The sequence below is a fragment of the Coenobita brevimanus genome, chromosome 18, assembly GCF_032717465.1.
Source record: "Coenobita brevimanus isolate Jiangsu-jjx chromosome 18, ASM3271746v2, whole genome shotgun sequence".
NCBI classification, from domain to species: Eukaryota; Metazoa; Arthropoda; class Malacostraca; order Decapoda; family Coenobitidae; genus Coenobita; species Coenobita brevimanus.
The window spans coordinates 1858840-1879239 of NC_136971.1; the positions used below are offsets into that span (position 1 = coordinate 1858840).

Here is a 20400-nt window from a genome sequence, read left to right on the forward strand (position 1 = left end):
AAAAAAATTAAGACTTAAAGTATATACGGCAGATCTTTTAGTATTTCTTCATAGCTTACATGAGAAATTGTTTTGGCCAAATAAAGTTGACTGAAATATAAAAACTTTTCCAGAGGTGAGAGGGCTTGAGAGTAATACGGCGAGGTGAAGTTGGAACATTGGAACTGAAAGGAATACTGTATATGGGAAGCGTTTCGGAAGCCTTATACATCTAATGGTGTTGAAGAGCATTGAGGTAAGTATTCTGGTACATTTATCACATTATTGGTTGATGACACTGAAAGACTCCTTTAATTTTGAGTTATTTATACTTCACCATTATATCAGTGAGGAAATTAATGTATTTTTACCCATTCAGCCCAAGGAGGTGTCATACAGTACATTTTTGCTGGCTTCAGATTCTTATATTCTGCTTAGGAGAGACTTTAACAACTGGAGGACTCAGATACAGCTTTCGTTAACCCATTTAGTACAAGAGGACTCTCCTAAACTGAAGAAAGTCGTGAAACATTAGCATTAAATAAGGGTAAAATTAAAAGACGCCATGATCACCAATAGCATGTTGGATGCAGTTGCTCGCTATTTTTGTCCCTTGAGCCTGAGGACTTCATTTTCATTTTATTCACCCCAGAGAAGCATCCTAATTGTGAAGAGGTCATTGAAGCTGTGTCAATTCTCTCCAGTTCGAAAAAGCTCTCCTATGCCGAAGAAAAATAATAGTACGAGCAATTGCCTGGAGATAGTATTAATTAAAATGTAATGTGTCTCGGAGTGCTAGTGATGGGGTTAAGCAGTGACGTACGATATGATGATCGTGAGAAAGTGATGCCAGTACCATAAATGCATTGCTTGCTGTTGATTATTTACCTTAGCTCAGCGGCAGCCTAAGGCAATAGTGTGTATCTTCATTTTTTGGTAACTTTGTGTGTGTGTGTGTGTGTGTGTGTGTGTGTGTGTGTGTGTGTGTGTGTGTGTGTGTGTTTTATGTGGGGTGGGGGAGTGGGGGGTGAAAGGTGGTGTGTGTGTGTGTGTGTGTGTGTGTGTGTGTGTGTGTGTGTGTGTGTGTGTATGTGTGTGTGTGTGTGTGTGTGTGTGTGTGTGTGTGTGTGTGTGTGTGTGTGTGTGTGCGCGCGCGCGCTCGCGAACTAATGATGGACGACTATGAGGGAGAGTGACGCTGAAGGTGAATGAATGTGCCTGGATCTGAGCCTGTCACTCACCGCAAACATGTGTGTGTGTGTGTGTGTGTGTGTGTGTGACAGAGAGAGAGAGAGAGAGAGAGAGAGAGAGAGAGAGAGAGAGAGAGAGAGAGAGAGAGAGAGAGATCGGGTCCTCTAACACTTCCCCAAATATACCACATCCTTATCGTAATGTGGCAGAAGATTGGGACTTGGCAAAATTACTGAATGTCCTAATAATCCCCCGTTTAGTCGATAGGCACTGGTAATAGCCCTCTTCCAGCTACCACCAAATTATTCAGGTGAGAGTGAGTTAGAGGAGCGTAGGAGTGTTAATACTTTCACCGTTAACCCTCTCGTGATCAGGACAGCTCAACTACACGACAGAACGTTTGATGCGACTGAAAGCGAGTCAGAGATCCGTGCGTATTAAAGAGTAAGGTTGATTTTCGAGCAGGTGTAATAAAAGAGAGTAGCAGTTTGGTTTTGAAATCTGTAATATCAAACTGACCTCGATAATCAGTTGTTGGACTCGTAATATTTCCTGTCAGTTTCGTTTAATAGTACTCAGGTGTTTATAGGTGACGCAGGAGACTTTGTAGCTCGACTCCCTGTGCAATATATACTTTTCCTGTTACACCAAAACATTCTCGTGTATGTTGTTTTACAGAGTTCTAATATCGACGTAGTTTTCACCAATGTCAGGCGAGAGGAAATGGAGGTGTAATGAACAAAATAATTAGTTAAAGAAGAATTAATACGAAATCTCCAAAGCCACATACGAAATGACTCTGTGAGAAATGCTGCCAGGCTGTGTTAATTTATATCATGCTGTGCTGTGGTCTTAGTAGTTGAAGGAGACGGTGTTGCATTGATTAGTGCATTCAGCTCACAAATGGAAGGACCCTGGTGTGGATTCTCTGGCCGGTCAGACTCATGGATTAAGTTTGTTTTCTTTGTCCCTGTTCATCCACCCGTTCAAATGATGACCTGGATTAAACCACTCGCTGTGCGTCGTGGTGTAGGGGAATTTTGGAACTCAGAAAATTTTGTGTTTGCCCTTATGACCCATGCACAATCCATAGACATTCTAAGTCTTCTATAGTATATGAATTAGGTTATTTGTTGTCAACTGGAATAGACTTGAGGGTGATAATGGTGGCAGAATTAGCACTCCCAGGCGTCCACAACTTACTTTTTCTTTCTGTGCATGGAGGATAGAAGGATGGTGGGTGGGCAGTGCAGGTAGGGGGGTCTTCTTTAACCTGTCGAACTAGTAAGCTGCGGTATCGAACGTCCTCCCCCCATACCCAATACCTCCCACTGTCCCCCACCCCAACCACCCCCCCTCTGTCCTCCCTGATCCCCCTCCCTATCCTCCCTCTTCATCCCCTCCATACCTCCAACCCCTCCCTGTCCCCTCTCCCCCTACCCCCCTTCCCTACTGCTTGCATTCCCCCACCCCCCCACTAGGCTTACCGCAGCTTAAACTGTCCGTGGCGTGATGCGTGGGTGTCGTGGACGAATGAATGTTTTGGAGTTAGGGCATTGCTGAGCCAGGCGGTTGCTAGGTCAGTATTACAAATTTGTCTTAGTACTGAGGGGGTTAAGGAAGGATCTGAAGGGTAAATGTCCATCAATAAAACGTATATTAAGATCTTCAGTGTTGAGGGAGATTGCTTGGTAGGTTTTGGATCGTACTTTTGGTGGCGCGGGAGACTTTGTAGCACCTCCACTGTACTGATACATTCTCCATTCCTTAGCATTGCCTTGCTTTCTATTATATCATTTTATTATCGAGATGGTTTGCATCGGTGATCTGCAATAAGAATAGATCGCAAAGGAAGCAGTGTTAAGAAGTCTTCAGAGACACTCAGAATACGATCCCTAGTCCGGGGCTAAGCAGTTTATAAACCTGTTCACACTGAGGGCTCCCGTCACACTTAGGTCAAAATCAGACATGGTGTCACTACATGTCCAGTGGAAACTACAGTGATGACCTGTACACATAAGTCAGTATCACCTTAGCGCGTTTGTTCTAACCTAGGGAAGATACTTAACTCCTTGTACCACAGTTAACCTACTGGCCAAGTTTTTGACGGGGGGGTTCAAATATTTAGTAACCATGGAGACTTGTTCCTGCCTCATAACCAAGACTCACTGGATTTGACGCAACCACGACTTTTTATTCATGTTGTGGGAGTAGCCAAGTTTTAATTGTTTGCATTGCTGACCCTCGCATATCTGCAGGTCTGCTGTAAAAATATAGAAAACAGTAAGGCAGAAGAGGGAGATTGAGTGGTAAAGTATTCTGTCGCTTACATTAACTCCGAGCCTTCCTCACTTACCTAGCTGAGTAAATTCGCTAGGTATAATATGGCGTAGAATGCTAGTCCCGACCGGAGAGGGTTAGGGCTACCGTAACTTAGATGGCATTGGTTTCATGACACCTTTTCCATTGCAATTTATTTTGCATATTGCACCTTAACATTATCTTTCGGTATATATATTGTAAGATGGGTATAATTTGCATTAATAACACAATAGGATAATGAGATAATTTGCAAAATAAGTCTGCAACAAAAAGCTGCTGCGAAGCCTCCTATGCCGCTTAAAATACGACTGTGAAAACGACGCTTGATGGGGAATACCTTCATCTGTTTCCATTACTTTTATGTGTAGCTAGAAATAAACTTTTTTATTTCTTTTGTAGCTCTAATTTCTTATTGAAAAAAACATCAAAAGCTACTTGGATGTTGATTTACTATCCAAGTTTGGTTTCGGTGCTGTACCGCAAACTTCCTCACAAACGGTGGCAACTTTCGTGTTCTAAACGAAGATGTTTTAGGTGGGTAACTTGTGTCGCTTTTAAAACTGTTTGCCTGCTACCAGGACGCTCTCACTCCCGTTTTTTCACTCCCTGCAGTCTGAAGAGTTCCCAGTCTTTTTACAACCAAGTCAAGAGGGAAAGTGAAATGCAAGACAGGGCAGCAAGCCAACGGTCTTTGTTGTATGCATATCCGGTAGTTTCTCAGGATCGCGGCAAAAGCCAGAGGACGCGCGGAGAAGTTTGGAATTCAACGATAAAGTTTTGTGAGATTTAATTCCCGGTGGTTGCATCTCTCTCTGGCTGCGTGTTTGTTTTGATGTGGTCTGACGAGCTGGTGGCCGAGTAGAGTAATGCGCCGAAGTAAACAGGGCTGGTAATAAAGATGAGTGGAGCCGTGCTTGCAGCGTGACGAAACAGCATTACGGTACAGCAAGTTCTTGTTTAATGTCTCCTTTGGTATTTATTTATTTATTTACAGTATTTATTGTTTTATTCCTAGGAAAATTACAGAGGTATTGCTACTTTTATTTTCGAATCTAATTTGCTGTTTCCCTCAATTCTTACCACTAAATGTGGGGAAAAATTTGTGATATTGTGGAACACTTCCCGATCTGTAACGAAGATCACTTGTATTGCATTACTTGTGGCCAGATTGTCACATCATTGCTCACTCTATGCAGTCTGCACGTAGGTACAGAGAGTATAGTTCGTGAAGGAACCCACCACTTCTGTATTTCACTACCCTCTGCTAGCCAGTCTTTCTGAGGTGAGGGAGGTTTGATATGATTCGCTGTCACTGACAGCTAACTAATTTCCTTGATACAGTGTGTCAGGGAGGAAAGCAACGGATCCTCCAAGTTTGAAGTGAATGCATTGGAATGGTAGGCAGACCTTTCACTCTTACTGTAAACTGGTGACCCATAATTCCCGCTCACCTTCGGTACTTGTCCCTGGCTGAATTACGGGGTTTCATACCTGGAGAAAGCGTGTTGCTGAGGATTCTTGCCTGCATGAGTAAGTGTCACCGCAAAATATGCAGCACGTGCAGCCTACTGAAACTTCGAATTGCCACCTTAACACAATACATCTTCTTTACGTGTGGAACATTGGCAACGACGTAAATTTCTTCATCCCGAGAAGTGATTACAGGGTGAGTAGAAACGTTTGGTCACATGTGTGCCTCATACTGAATATGAATTACGTCTTTAGTTGGGTTAATATAACTTGAAGGATGCACCGTGATTAGCAGGTGTAGTATGATACAAATTTACTTTTTTTTTCCCTCATGTGACGTTTCAGGTAAACATTCATTTACTATTTTCATTTATTTTGCATGTAGTAAATGCATTTGTAAACTGCGCAGTGATAAACCTGAAGTCAGGTAACACTCATGGTCCTGTGACAGAATCTCAGCAGAATATCGTCTGGCGTTTGCTGAGAAGTTAGCGTTGATATTAACACATGCCCCGACGATTTACCCTGAAAAATTGTCTGGCGTTAGCCGGAATAAAATAGGGTATCAGAGTTTTTCCGAACATAAAAGAGTTAGTAGCATCAGTATCACACTTTCAGCATCCAGTGACTTAATCTAAGCTGAATATAATGATCTGGCGTCAGCAAGAGTAGCATATTAGATGTTTCGACCTTGAGGGAGATCATCTCGCCCTGATCATGCCAGTTTTAGACACAACAGTCCATTGTCATCAGTTTCAGGGTTGTATTCTTAGTGAACTTAAATATTTCGTAACATCCTTTCTTTACTGAATTATTCTGGACATTACACCTCAGTATCATATGTATGTTATTGATGCACAATAACGATATTAAAACTACAGGAGAGAACAGTACAATATATGCCTATATATATATATATATATATATATATATATATATATATATATATATATATATATATATATATATATATATATATATATATTACCATACAATAAAATGATAAGAGTGTACTGTCATAGCATAAATCGCAAAGGCAGAGGCGCAACGAAGCATCCCGTGTCACCTAGTCCTGGAGTATAACTGAGTATGGTCACCGTGGTTAGCTGGGTTGTGATCATGGTATGAATGAATGTCCACTTTTATCGATCTTGTAACTTTTTTTTTTTTAGTCAGTCAGTCAACTCCAGGGCTTATTTTACCGCAACCACCTGAACCTCAATGACCTCACCCAAAGTATTAGCTATTAGTAAAGGTGAACGGCAATAAATTTTAGGGTAGGTAGTCCAGTAAATGTTATGGGATGAAGTACGCTAGAGATACGTAACTTGGAGAGCACATGCTGACATGGAACGATTTGATACCAGATTATTAGAACAGTACCAATGATATCCCTGGTGAGCTTCATGCCTTCACAGTGAAACTTACGGTGTTGGGATTTGTTTCGTTTGGATACTAACTGACCAACAGTGGAAGCGGCCTTTAGCGTAGTACTGCTCATGCGGATCCAGAAGCTCAGCAGACTCTCAGCTCATGTATCAGTCTGATCTTGATGGTCGGTAATCACAACTTTTCATTTCAGCAAATACTCTTATGACCATGTCTGGGTATACCTCTACATTGACTACCGTACATTTCGGTAGCGGCAGGTTGTATTCGAAAGGTCTTGTTATCACTTTTCCACTGGCAGCAGCAAAGTTGAATGACAGTTTTTGCTTATTATAGTATCATTTTACTTATTTCCTTTTAACTTCGCCCGTATTACCATCTTCAATGTTGAGATTAATATCAGAGTATGATGCTAGACACAGAAGCGTTATGGAGCGTACATAAAACCGTAATAGTCTTCCACTGAGCAATGGGAAATAAGCTGGAAAAGGACAGAAATCTCCAGCAAGTTAAGATTGAGGAAACAGTACAGACAGCCTACTCACCGTCATAGTCTGGAGGTGCAGGTACTGATGCCGCCAGCTGGGAGAGTACGAGGCAGCAGCACACCAGCGCCACCACGCTCCTGATTGCGCTCACACCCATGCCTAAAACAACCGTGCTCTGAGTTAGGTTAGGTTGGCTTAGGTTAAGTTAGGTTACCCCACAGCACACAACACCACATCATACGACACCAGGGACACCACTGCATCTCACATCACACCATTCCAAATCTCTGCATCCCACACCACTGCATCCCACACATCACATTACATCACCGCATATCACTACGAGTATATCTTATACCGCACCATCCCATACCACTGTTTTCCACATAACACCACATTACACCATCCCACACCACATCGTATCATACTACACTACACTATCCCCCACAACTGCATCCTACACATCACATCATCCCATCCCAAACATTGTATCCACTGCACACCATTCCACACCACACTGTTCCACATCAGACCACATCATCCCATCCCACGCGCCACCCCAGCACTACATCCCACATCACACTTCATCACATCACACCACTGAATTCCATACCTCACAACATCACAGTATCCCACACCACCTTATCCCACCACTTACCCCACACCATACCACACCACATAACATCACACTTGCAACACAATTCCACACCGCATCTGACAGACCAATCTACACCTTCATGAATTCGTGGCCATTCCCGTATGTATGTATGGTAAGGCAACACTGCATGGAATTAAACAGGAAAACTACATTACTCCAATAACTCTTACATTAGTCCATTAAATCTTACTTTAGTCCAATAACTCTTACTTAAGGCCAGAAACTCATACAAGGCAGCCCGTTTCCTAGTAGTCATTGCTCATTGTCATTCAGGTATGTGCACCAAAATATCACAAATGTATCCATGCAAACAGAACTGTGAATTGGTGTACTGGCAGATCGGCTTTAGAGGTAGCGATGGAACTTTCACTGTGGACTTAGTAGCACAGAAAGAATATTCAAAAAAGGATCTTATAATGAGAACTAAGGCCCCATATCTACTTGCCTGCCTGACTCTTCACATCTCACACCACCCACACCCACATTACCACGCACCTATACCCACTCCATCCACACCCACACTCACCATGTGCACACACATGCCTTCACCCGTACGCACGTCCACACTCCTCACATCCTCACCTATTACACTTGGACACCTACCTACACCCACCACACTTGGCCTACACCTGCTACACCCACATCTACCCCACCCACACCTACTGAACCCATACCTACCACACCCATACCCACACTGTCACATTTATCATACCCACATCTACTCTCACACTGCACCCATACCCACACCCACCACACCCATAGAACACCAACATTACCACTCCTATACCCACACCCACCACACACACCCACACCTACCACACCAACACTACCACACCCATACCCACACCCATATCTCCCACACTGGCATCCACACTGTAACCCTACCCGGTCCTATCACACCCAAACATATAACATCCACACCAGCCGCGCCCATACCTGCTCTTTTATCATCCAAGACAGCACCCTCTCTCATTTACCCGACATCTGTCACGATATCTACATCAATTCGCACTTCCTCACGCACATCTGGATTTTAATGTGACGGGGGAGTGTCAGCATTCGTGAAACCTAATATAATTTCAGGAGCAGTGACAGATGTTTCAATTACCCACTGATGCATTGAGGGAAATAATATTTTGTCATCAGTTGGTGTTTTTGCTAATTTTTGTAAGGTGGGGGATGGAGTGTGTGATGGATGAAGGCAGTGTTATTGAACGATGCCTTAGCTCTGGGTACAGTTGCGGACATATATATACTTACTAATCCACGCTTTTAATGATGAAAAGTGAGACAGTGAGCATTGACTTTCGATACCCAGTGAGACGATCATCGCAGCTTACCAAACTTTCCGGAATGTACTGTAAGAGCTTCACAGTTGTTCCACTAAGAAGTGAAATGACGTCGGCAATGTACCTTACTCTATGTGCCGTGTCTGATTGGCAGAAGAAAGCTGTCTGAGGCAAATTTCACGTTCGGGCTTCCCCCATGATCTCATTAACAGCCAGATTGTACAGTTTTATATATATATATATATATATATATATATATATATATATATATATATATATATATATATATATATATGAACGGTTTAGTGGGTTTCCAGGGAACTTAACTGGTCGCCGTAGGCAACTTATGGTGCCAAAGTCTTGACGAGTACAGTATATAAATGTAACAGTCTTTGCCAGAACATTATCTCGCTCTCTATCCATCTGTATACCGTGTATATATATATATATATATATATATATATATATATATATATATATATATATATATATATATATATATATATATATATATATATAAAGGCAATCTGTCTGCGTGAATATTTACATTGTTGTTACGATCACTTCTGAAATAGTAGGTGATGAAATTTGATATTACCGGAAACTGTATAACACTGCAGAATCTCGTTTCTCAGCACCATTAATGTTTAAATTAGTAATGCGGCATTATTAAGTGAGGCTGGAGGTGAGGATGGTGGGTGGTGTGAGGGGAAGGTGGGGGGCTGGAAGGGGGGGTGGAGGAGAAAGGTCGAGTGCTTATGAATGAAACTAAAGGTACGTATGGATAGGTAAAATAGGTACCGGTAGGATAAATGTAGCTAAGTTAAGGGTGTATATGCTCATCGATTATAATAATAAGATGCTAAAGATTAGTACCAGACATTGTTGAATGAAGTTGCAGGGGTTCCCACCTTAACGTGTGGAGCATGTTCAAGTCAGCAAGCTTGCTAATGTATTTTTATTACCTAAAAAAATAACTGTGCCATCCCACTTGTCTGATATATATATAGCAACACTTTGAATTTTTGAGAAAAGTCATTTACGTAACATATTAATTTTCCTTAAGCTTTCCACTGATGAGGTTCACAGATTATCCTGTCTTGGCTCGCGGGACCAACTCCTTTATACTCTACCACATTACCACATGGTCCCCCCCCCCTCTCTCTCTCAGTCAGCCCCCACCCTCCATATTAGCCTCTTACCTCCCTTCCGGCTTCGTATCAATAAGCATCAGGTTTCGTATTTACAAGCCTTCTCGAGCTTACCTTATGTATAAAAATTTGATTATTATATATTTATTTTTTTCTCGTTCACTTACCATAAATTTTACAACCAGACGAGGGTCCATGGTAAAGTGAAAATATTAGAGGGAAAAGTGTGTCTGATAATAGTCAACTTTTATGGAGACCTATTTATCCTTGAAGCTGATTGACCCTCTTATGATCGGGGCAACTCTGTAAACTTTTCCCGATCATAAGAGCGTTAACCACTGTTCAGAAAAATGTCTCAGTATCATATATGACTTATCAGAAAATTTTTGCATCTCGTATTGGAGCTGACGTCAGATGAAATTATTTGGTTGGTGAAATTGGGTCATAGGAGTCTTGTAGAGTTAATAGTATGGGAGTAACTTTAGAATTTTGTACCAGCCAAAGATAGACGATTAAATTCAGCAGAGAGTGAGTCAGCCAGAGAGTGCCGAAGACCCTTAATAAAATGCTGCCCCAGGATTAGGTCCGTTCCCACGCCCATATTGACTCCCTGTTTCATATTCCACACCACTGACGCTTTTTTTGTGTGTTCCTGTTTTTTTTTTTTTTTTTCTTTTTTGACGGCGGTGTAGTTTTATTACCTTTGTGTATGTAATATTTGGCAGTCGTGTATGATGTTATTTGTTATGAAGCTTTGAACTGGGGGAACCGAGGCTGATATTTTGTCGTAAATCCAGACTTTATTACTGTAATTTGCAGTTTTTACATTTACCTCTTTTTTTTTTATATTTACCATCCACTTACTTGTTATAGGGCTGCCTACAGGTGACTCTACACCGAGTGACAAACAAAATGGCATCATATATTCCAGGAAATATGTCCTGCATTTTCTGGTAACCATTGAAACAAATTAACTCAGGTAGTTTGTGGATTGAGAGGTTGCACTCGGGTGTGGCGCACAGGGATACAAGGCCAAGGCAGCTGGAGGTTATTGCTCACATAGGCAAATGGTGGTCAGAGGAGAGGAACCAGTCAACTATTCGCCCTTAATATCTTTGACAAAATAGTGTGTCTTCGGGCCTCCATGCTTCTCATAGGACCGTACAGGAATGGATGATGGGATGAATAATGGATCCTTGGTTTCTTGACAGCATCGTGCCTAACGTGAAAAATTAAGGAGATGAGGCAAAGTTCACTAGGACGAACATTCTGAACCCTGTCAAGGTAGGACACTCTCCACTAGCGGTGTTCTGCGAGTACCGTACTGTATTTTAGCAACGTCCAACACCAGTCAATTTCCTTCTGTGTAGAGTGAGTTAATGTCAGTATTAAGCCTGTCGTGTTCGGGACAGCTCTCGTATTCTATTCCAATTAATGCCAGACGGTTGTATTAAGGTGAGAGTGGGGTGAGCATTACGGTATATAATGTTTTACTATTAAAAAACAGAGATCTGAGATGTTAGGACTGTACACAGCCTTGTATGTACCAGTATATGACACACACACACACACACACACACACACACACACACACACACACACACACACACACACACACACACACACACACACACACACACACACACACACACACACACACACACACACACACACACTGAGTAAGGAAGGTCTTGTAGGAAGAATTACTTTTAGATTTATTTCCGACATGCGAGGGTGGAGTATGACAACTGGATGCTGAAGGTGAGAAATGTGAACTTCGTGGATTGGCTTGTGAGAGGCAGACCGAAAAAAGCCTTGGACGAGGTCATAGAGTGTGACCTTAGGGGTAAGGGACTGAATAGGGAGGCTGCCAGGGATCGAGCAGCGTGGAGAGCCGCCATTAGATGATCAAGGCCGACGCATGCAAACATGGTGGAGCCTTTATAAACGGTGCCATCGAACTTCAGGATTTTCTTATTCTTTATTCCTTACCCAGTATTGCTGAGAAATGCTTGTGCTCTGTGCTGTTGTCTTATTCACATCTATAAAGTGCCTTATATATATGTGTGTGTGTGTGTGTGTGTGTGTGTGTGTGTGTGTGTGTGTGTGTGTGTGTGTGTAAACTTCAGACGAGACAACCCTTGAATCAGGTGACATATTGTGGTGGTTTGTTCTTGCGACCTCCAAACAGTTTTTTGTAGTGAATGGGCCATTGAGAATTAGGCTGCATCTAACGCCCCCTAAGCTGAGTAAAATCGTCTGAAGGTAGCCAGAGTGAAAAATAAAGAATAGGTCGTCGGGCTGATGACTGAAATGGCCAAAATGTCATGCGATCGCGTCTGCCAGGGGTTTGTGGTAATTGATATGCAGGAGGGACAGGCCAAGTTTTATATTCGTTTCTGGAAAAAGATCAAGTTAGGTGAAGAAAGTGAAATTCCATCGGTTTTTTATTTCCTCTGTGTGTGTGTGTGTGTGTGTGTGTGTGTGTGGGTGTGGGTGTGGGTGTGTGGGTGGGTGGGTGGGTGGGTGTGTTAGACCGGAAAGAACATGATGGTATTAATATGAGAAAGAAGAGTTAAATGACAGTTGCATACCTTCAGGGTTAGGTTAATTCTCTCTCTCTCTCTCTCTCTCTCTCTCTCTCTCTCTCTCTCTCTCTCTCTCTCTCAGAAATTCTCGGACGTAGCGCTTATTTCTCAGATCTCCCCTTCAAGACAATCACTCAGACAAGCATCTTCTCCACAGTCTTTCCTCAGACTTTTTCATACCTGGCCTAACAGATCCAACCCAGCCCTGAAGCGATGTAACCTGACCCTCCTGAGACCGATATTTACCACCGTGTCACCTGTTTTTTCTTATGTCGTGGAAGATCTACGGAGAAATGGCGGGATTATTTTTTTCCATATTCGCAAAGATCAGGGACCGTAGTGATAAATGATCTTGAGTTTTGGTTGTGGATATGATTGATGGTATATACGTTTCACTCATATAACATTCTCCCCTGCGGCTGCCATACACTTCACGGCCAAAACGAGGGTGAATATTATTATGAAAAGATACGAAGGCAGAATAAGTTACTGATAATCCCGACATGCCACGGAGTCTTGTTTGTTGTAAATATTGGTTAGGATCCTTTATGAATACCTCTCCCAGGACCTCGCGTAGCTCAAGGCCCGTATTCAGAAGATGTCTTAACCATTTCTTACAATAAACAGATTCACCATAATCGTTAAGTATTGTGAGAAAATGATGGTTGTCTCTTTTCATTCAGTCATCCATTCTGCTTTGGTTGTCAGGTGTTTGGTGGCTGTATTATTTAAGGTGAAGAAATAAACAGGCCAACTCACACACAACCTAAGCTCAAGAAAGTGTCAGCACTTCCCTAGGACCTCCCTCAGCTCTCGCCAGTACAGTGCGTGGCTGGATTCATTACCTTTCTTGACCCTAAATTGCCTTTGTTTATGCTTCTGTCTTAACATATACAGCAGATCACAGCTAGCAATCAAGCAACCAAACGAGGGTGATGATTAAAGTAAAAGAAATGGAAAGAAAAGGAGGGGATACTAAGGAAAACAAATAAGTGTCTGGTGTAATTTCACTACAATGGGGACTTAACTCACTCATCATCGGGGCATTATTACCTACACCAACGAAGCTGGAGGAGGTTATGTATTCGCCCCAGTTTGTTTTTCGCTAAGGTGTCTCAAAGAGTTATTGATGGATTTCAATTAAAATATGTGGATATGTGGGTCATGGACCGTGAAAGAATTTATTAAATTTTGGTGGCGATCTTACTTGTCTGATATAGGCTATGCATTGGCGGAGGTATGCGCCCTCAGAGTGCCCTTAACTTGTTCTCGCATTATTCCAGCTAACATCAGACTATTTTATGCAGTCGAAAGTGTGTCATAGGAGTGAGAGCCTTAACTATTGAAAGAATTAGTTAATATCCCAGGTAAATACGGATTATGTAACCCAGGTTGACACAGAAAGGAGAATTTAACCCGTTTCAACCCAGCCTGAAACTGAAGGACCAATAAATCTTTGGACGGTAGAAAGTACAAAAAGTTGTCATCCTAGTGAAGGGGTTAAGTTTGCTCCAACTGATCTGTGTTTCAGTACACCGGCACCCTTTTGTTTGTACATGCGTCGCGGTTGCAGGGTGTATGGGAGCCTTGCGTGCCGTCTTTGGTGTTCAGCTCCCACCCCCCCTCGACCTTGATGTCAGCCTACCTGTTGGCCTCACGCCACACAGGCGAATCTAAATTATTCCACTGTACAGGTGGTTTCAGCGTCCCTTACCTTTGTTTGTCTGTCACTGTCTGTCTCTCCCAGTCTGGCAGTTTATCTATCAGTTTCACCCAGTTATCTGCCATTTCCTATCTCTATGTAATGACTATTTATATGTGTAAGGGAAATTATTTTTGTCAGTTCCCGCTCATAGTTATCATGTTATTTCTGTTGTATAACCTCATTATTTAGTGCTTATTATTCGAACCTTATATCCTTACGCGTATCAGAGGTTCATAAATGACCATCTTGTTGCATATACATATATCTAGGAGTTTCAATATTCTCAAAGTTAATAAAAAGGAATCCACTAGTGTAACCGTTTAGATATTATTCGTTCTGATATATATAGGCCTACAGATGTACATAAATACAGACAGGATATAAATTACGTACCCCCACACATTGATTATAAAGAAATGGAGCTTGTAGGAGATAATATGAAAGTAATGTAACGTGTAATAAGACTCTCTCTCTCTCTCTCTCTCTCTCTCTCTCTCTCTCTCTCTCTCTCTCTCTCTCTCTCTCTCTCTCTCCAGCGTTTTCAGAGGTAAATAATTGAGCGTCCAGAACCCGTTGTCCAATAATATCTCCCACTTGTCATCCCGTCTCTCAGGAAATACTAACAGAGTCGTGGTGTACTCGGCTTGGGGAAACAGAATTATGCTTTTTCGTAACTGAGGAAAATAAAGGAGTTCGCTGTCACTTTCCCACGTCTTGCTCGTAGAAGACTCGTTTCCATACGTCCTCGTGCTCCCTGTCCTCCTTTCTCCCTCGTCTCACTTTTATGCGTTGTTCTTTATGGCTTCTTTCCTTCTGTCTTCTTCCTCGTCCCTCTCACGTTTTCCATCTCCCCCGCACCTGCCTTTTTCTGTTTTTTTGTTTTTCTCGTTTTTACCTCGGCTCCGGTCATCCTTCTCTCTTTTTTGTGTATTCCACTGTCTTTGGCTTCTGTTGCTTCAGTTGGCCTATTCTTTCTCATCTGTCTACCCTACTTCCTCTCTCATTCTGTCATCCGCTCTTTATTTATCATCCCATGTTTCCTTTTTCATCTTTCCACTGCCTTATAACTCGTTCTGTTTCGTCTCATACTTTCACTTGTTACTTTCTTACCTTTCCGCCCCATATTTTGACTTTCCTCACACTCTCTGCCTCTCTGTCATAGCTTGCAGCCTTCCATCCCCATACTTATCCCTTTACTTCCCCATCATTCCATTGGTTGGCACATCCAGCATACAAATAAAAGCACCCGAGTTCGATTCTTGGGCCGGTCAGACTAGTGGATTCGATTGTTGTTTCTGCCTGTCCCTGTTCACCCAGTAGTATAATTAGGGACCTGGAGATTAACCACCTACAGCAGGTTGTGTTTCGAGGGAGATCAGAACATTGCTAAACAACTGTCTACCTGAACGACCCTTGGGCAGTCAAAAGGGATAAATCTGAACCTTGTAACCCAACATCTCTTGGTACCTTCAGCTCTGTTGCAACATCATCGCTTTCTCTCACGCGTGCAATTGACAGGCATTCATCTGAGCTTTCGTCTTCCTCCTCTGCATCATTTTCTACATGGACCTACTCCTCGCTGCTGCACAGTATGGGGCTAAATTTTGCATACTATTTCACTGCGACTGCTTCACACTTAGGGCATGTCCGTCACTTCCTCCCATACGCATCATATCAAGGAGAACCGTCTGTGGGCCAACAAACACACGAGGCCTCTTTCACCTCTCAGAGATCTTAGCTAGCAGAGGAAAATGAGAAGCGGGAGAGGTGAATATTAGTCGAAATTTTGTCCTTGACTGTACCTGTCTCTTCTCCACCCACTACCACCACCAACTTATCTCCTTAGCATCGGGCACGACTTCCTTCCAGAATGAAAACTTGAATTAATGCTGATCAACTGCCAAAGCGTAATTTATGCAGACATATTATTTTTCCTAAGTACTAGTTTTCCTCAGACTACCATACACAACTGTCGAATTTACCCTACAGGTCCCTATTTCACTTTTAGGTGCGAATAGGCAGGTGTAATGAGACCCCTCCCAAAGACCTGTTGGACGGTGCTGGATTCGAACGCGGGCCCTCTCGATTCCCGACCAAATATGCCTCTAGTTACACCCCCGCCGCAGCCTTGTCCCTCCATCATCGGTAACGTCACCATCGCAGAGCCTCACCACCATGGCACGTATTTGCACTGACTAAGGAGGTTTTCTAACACCTCCTCCTTACTAGTGTACTTCTGTATCTGTCGCGTTAATAACCTCTTGTATAATATTAATCAAATATTGATCGATATTAATAAAAATATAATGCAAGAGAGTACCAAGGTGTTCTGTGTAAAATGAATCAGTAAAGGAAGAGCTGTTAGGGAGTCGCTTTAACCCACAGGAACAAGACCTCCTGACTGCAGTAATGACGATGCAAGACCCACACAGGCCATTACCTGCCTCATCACTACGCCTACCCCGTCATTATCAGCCTCTCTCCTCATCGTCCTCTTCCCCAACTTCTCTTTACCCTCAGACGCAGTTTCTTGGAGTCTTTCATCGCTTTAACCCCGAGGACGTATTTTTCCGATGTATTCTGGCTAGATCTTGAATTTGGCTCACTGTTATCATGTTTTTGTTTTTTATTGGAGAGAACAATCTTGCGGGCTCCTGACTTTTGGTTCCTTCATCTTTGTATAAAACAAAACATCTGATGATATTATTGAGGAGACCTTCCATAGAGAAAGAAGCAATGAAGGTTTGTTCACAGCCCTTTTCACAACAACAGGTGGGCACAGAGTTAAGAAAAATCGTCTGTATGTAGCATGAATAATATACAGTATATGAAGGCTATATAAGTAACGTCCCCGTTGTGAATGGGCTACGGTAACGACTACGACACTCTTCGTCTTCATCATGCCTTCATTCTCATTTTCATTTCTTAGCCGACGAAAGCCAACTCCACAATTGAGTAACATCGTGTGACGGTAACTAGACTATAACAGTGATGTGCGATCCCCCAACCCTGTGAAGGTGTGACAACTTTTTTTATGAGTAATGGGTCTTATCGTGTGTTTTGCCATTCTTCGTTATCTTTGTCATATTATGGTGCCCTTCATCGACCCACTAACTTGTCTTCAGAGCTCTGCCCACCTACTTCATCGGTAACATATCTTTCTCATTATTTTCTCGTGTCCTTGTTATTTTCAACCATAGCTAATGTTCTGAGGACTGTTATCATAACTCCCTGTTTTATTTCTCACTGAGGGGCATCTTCTTCATGGCCATGATACCTGTTCTGTTCTCTACGTCATCATTAATATTCATTCGTGTAATTCCTTCATCACTTGATCCTCCGTGTACCACCACCACCACCACCACCACAATAATAATTACTCTTATTATTATTTCTCCCATTAGCTCATTCCATTAGCTAACATCTTCCTCCTCCCACACACTCAGTCCTCTTTTGTGAGTCACCTTCCATCCTCTCTTCTTTTCTTGTCTTCATCTGTTCTTCCTGTTTCCCCTTCTATCACCAATTTCATATAACTTCTTAATCCTTTACTTCAAGATGTCGTTTATAATCTAGATTTTAAAAGATCAGCTGCCAGTACCGAGAAAAAAAAAGTTAAAATTATTCTTGGATCCAGTAGTGAAGAGCAGATTTAATGGCGGCGATGTTAGCTCTCGTTTTCATTTTTTTTTATTTCCATATTTCCAGAGATTGATTGTACATTAAGTGAAATCGTTTGGTAGTCGATGTAATAGAAAATATGTATAATTAATCGAAACCGGGTAGGGTCACTTTTCCTTTCCAACTCACTTCACTCCTCTTCTGTATCTCTTCCTATCCCTCCTGTCTCGACTCTTATCTCCATCCATCGTACCCTCCACCCCAATCCTTCCCTCTCCATCTCTTTCTTTACAGTGTTTCCCTTCTTATGTCTCCACTCCTATCCCTCCCTCCTACCCTCTCCTTCTCTGCGTTTTCCTCATCTACCGTGCTTCACCATCCACCCTGCCTCGCCTCTCCACCTCACCTCCAACCTTGCCTACTCCCAGACGATTTTATTCATCTTTGGAGTAATTTGTAATACTCTCAAAAGACGAAGATGGTGAAAGATAATGAAGACCAGAAGTGAAGTAGCGTAGTCATTATTCCCTGCACAACGAGGACGTCTTTTCGTTTCGTTGTTGGTACCTGTGGACGATTTGACTTAATTTTGGGGAAACTTCATTGAAAGGGATAGAAACAGCCTCCATTGAACTCCTCCTCTGTAAAATTTGTCCCCCAGTCCTAAAGGAAATCGTCAGGTTGTAGGAATAAATAAAAAAATAAAATGAAAAGACGTACTTGGGATTAAAGCGGCGAAAGAGACCGAGAAATGGTGTCTGAGGGAAACGAGAAGCTGGGAAGAAGATGATGAGGGGATGGCAATGATGGGGGAGTGTAATGATGGGGTGGGTACTGGGTTGTGTGGGTGTCGCATCATCATTACCGCAGTGGTGGTGGTGGTGAGGCTCTGAAGTCACTGGTGATGAGGGGGAGTCGTGCATGAGTACTGGGAAGAAGAGGGGTGAGAGGATGTGGAGGGAGAAGTGTAGATGCTTGGCAAGTAGAGTGGTGAAGATGGGGTGGGTAGCAATAGGTAAAGGGGAAGAACAGTAAGGGTTAGGTATGCCTATCGACTACACGATGATGGAGAGTGGAGTGAGGATGGGGGAAAAGGTAGCAGGAGATGATAATGTGAAGTGAGGATCGGGTGCTAGGTAACAAAAATGAAGACGTAAAAAAAAGAACGAAAGAAAGAAAGATTAATTCCGGTCGACTATACGAGGCCCATAGAGGTGATGCTGAGAAAGAGAAAAGTGCATAAGAGATAGAAGATAGGATGAAATAAAAGTCATATCATTCGTCCACAAATGCGTATCGCCCGCCATCACCATAAACCAGATCAATAATCCTCTAGTAATCGGAGGCATAACATCGCAGCTTCGCCAGAGTTCTTAACAAACAAACTATATATCCCGGGATGCTGCCCACAAAGTTTGGACACAAAATCCCCACTTCATTTTGAGACATTCTGGGAACAGACACATACACAGATGCAGGCGATTACATTATCACCTCGCTAGTTGGGCTTTAAAAAAAAAGGGAGGATATAGAACAATGAGGATGGAGCATAAGCAGAAGAAGGTGATGGGGAGGTAATGTAGTGAGAATTGAGCACAGGTAGCGAGAAATGATACTGAAAGAAATGAGGATGAGATACTGGTAGAAACAGAGGAGTGGGAGGAGAAGGGACGAGGATAGGGCAGCAGATGGCATAGGTATTGGCAAAGCATGGCAGGGAGGATGGGATCTACCAACCCTGCCTCACCTCTCCACCAACCCTGCCTTACCCCTCCATTAATCCTGCCTCACCTCTTCACCAACCCTGCCTCACCTCTCCACCAACCCTGCCTCACCCCTCCATTAATCCTGCCTCACCTCTTCACCAACCCTGCCTCACCACTCCACCTCACCGTCAGTCCCGCCTCACCGCATGGAAGCCATCTCGTTAATCATCCACCAGCAAAAAACTCGGGGGCGTTCTGTTAGCAGTGACGAGTTAGCCGAGCCCCCCCCCCTCTCTCTCTCTCTCTCTCTCTCTCTCTTTTTCAACCCGGATCAATGGCGTGCCTCGAAACCCACATGAATAAGCCACACACGCCGAAAAGATACGTCGATAACCAATATTTTTTTTATGGTAAGGAGGGCAGGGGTGATACGGACTCGGGTAAGACAGGTGAAGAAGTCTCCGCAGGGTAGTGGTGCTGGTGGCGTCATTTTTTTTGTTATCCCCAACCAACCCCTCCCGACCTCCCCCCCCTCCCGCCTTCTTGTTCCAGCCCAGACAACAAAGGTCAAAAGACGGAGCTGCTGTGTGTGTGTGTGTGTGTGTGTGTGTGTGTGTCGGGGGGGGGGAGGAGGAGGAGGTGGGGCTGTATGTGGAAGAATGTGTCTGGTGGTGTTTCTTGATGCTTAGAAAATGAAATAATGAGAGTGGGAGAGACTGTGTAAGAGAGCACGGTGGTGGTGTGAACTGAATGGATGTGGGAGGCAAGGAGGAAAACGTAGGATTATTACCTATCGACTGCACGAGGACCATTAAGGCAGACAAGCAATATTTACTGAATCCC

General features: G+C 43.0%; 1 protein-coding gene across 1 annotated transcript in view; it reads right to left on the reverse strand.

The window, feature by feature from the left end:
• sNPF (short neuropeptide F precursor) overlaps positions 1 to 20400 on the reverse strand; it is a 255613-nt gene that overhangs the window by 36993 nt on the left and 198220 nt on the right. Inside the window, exon 2 of the mRNA XM_080265977.1 lies at positions 6897 to 6998. Coding sequence (XP_080122103.1) covers positions 6897 to 6996 — 100 coding nt within the window. The 5' untranslated portion in view covers positions 6997 to 6998. The remainder of the gene's footprint in view (positions 1 to 6896; positions 6999 to 20400) is intronic.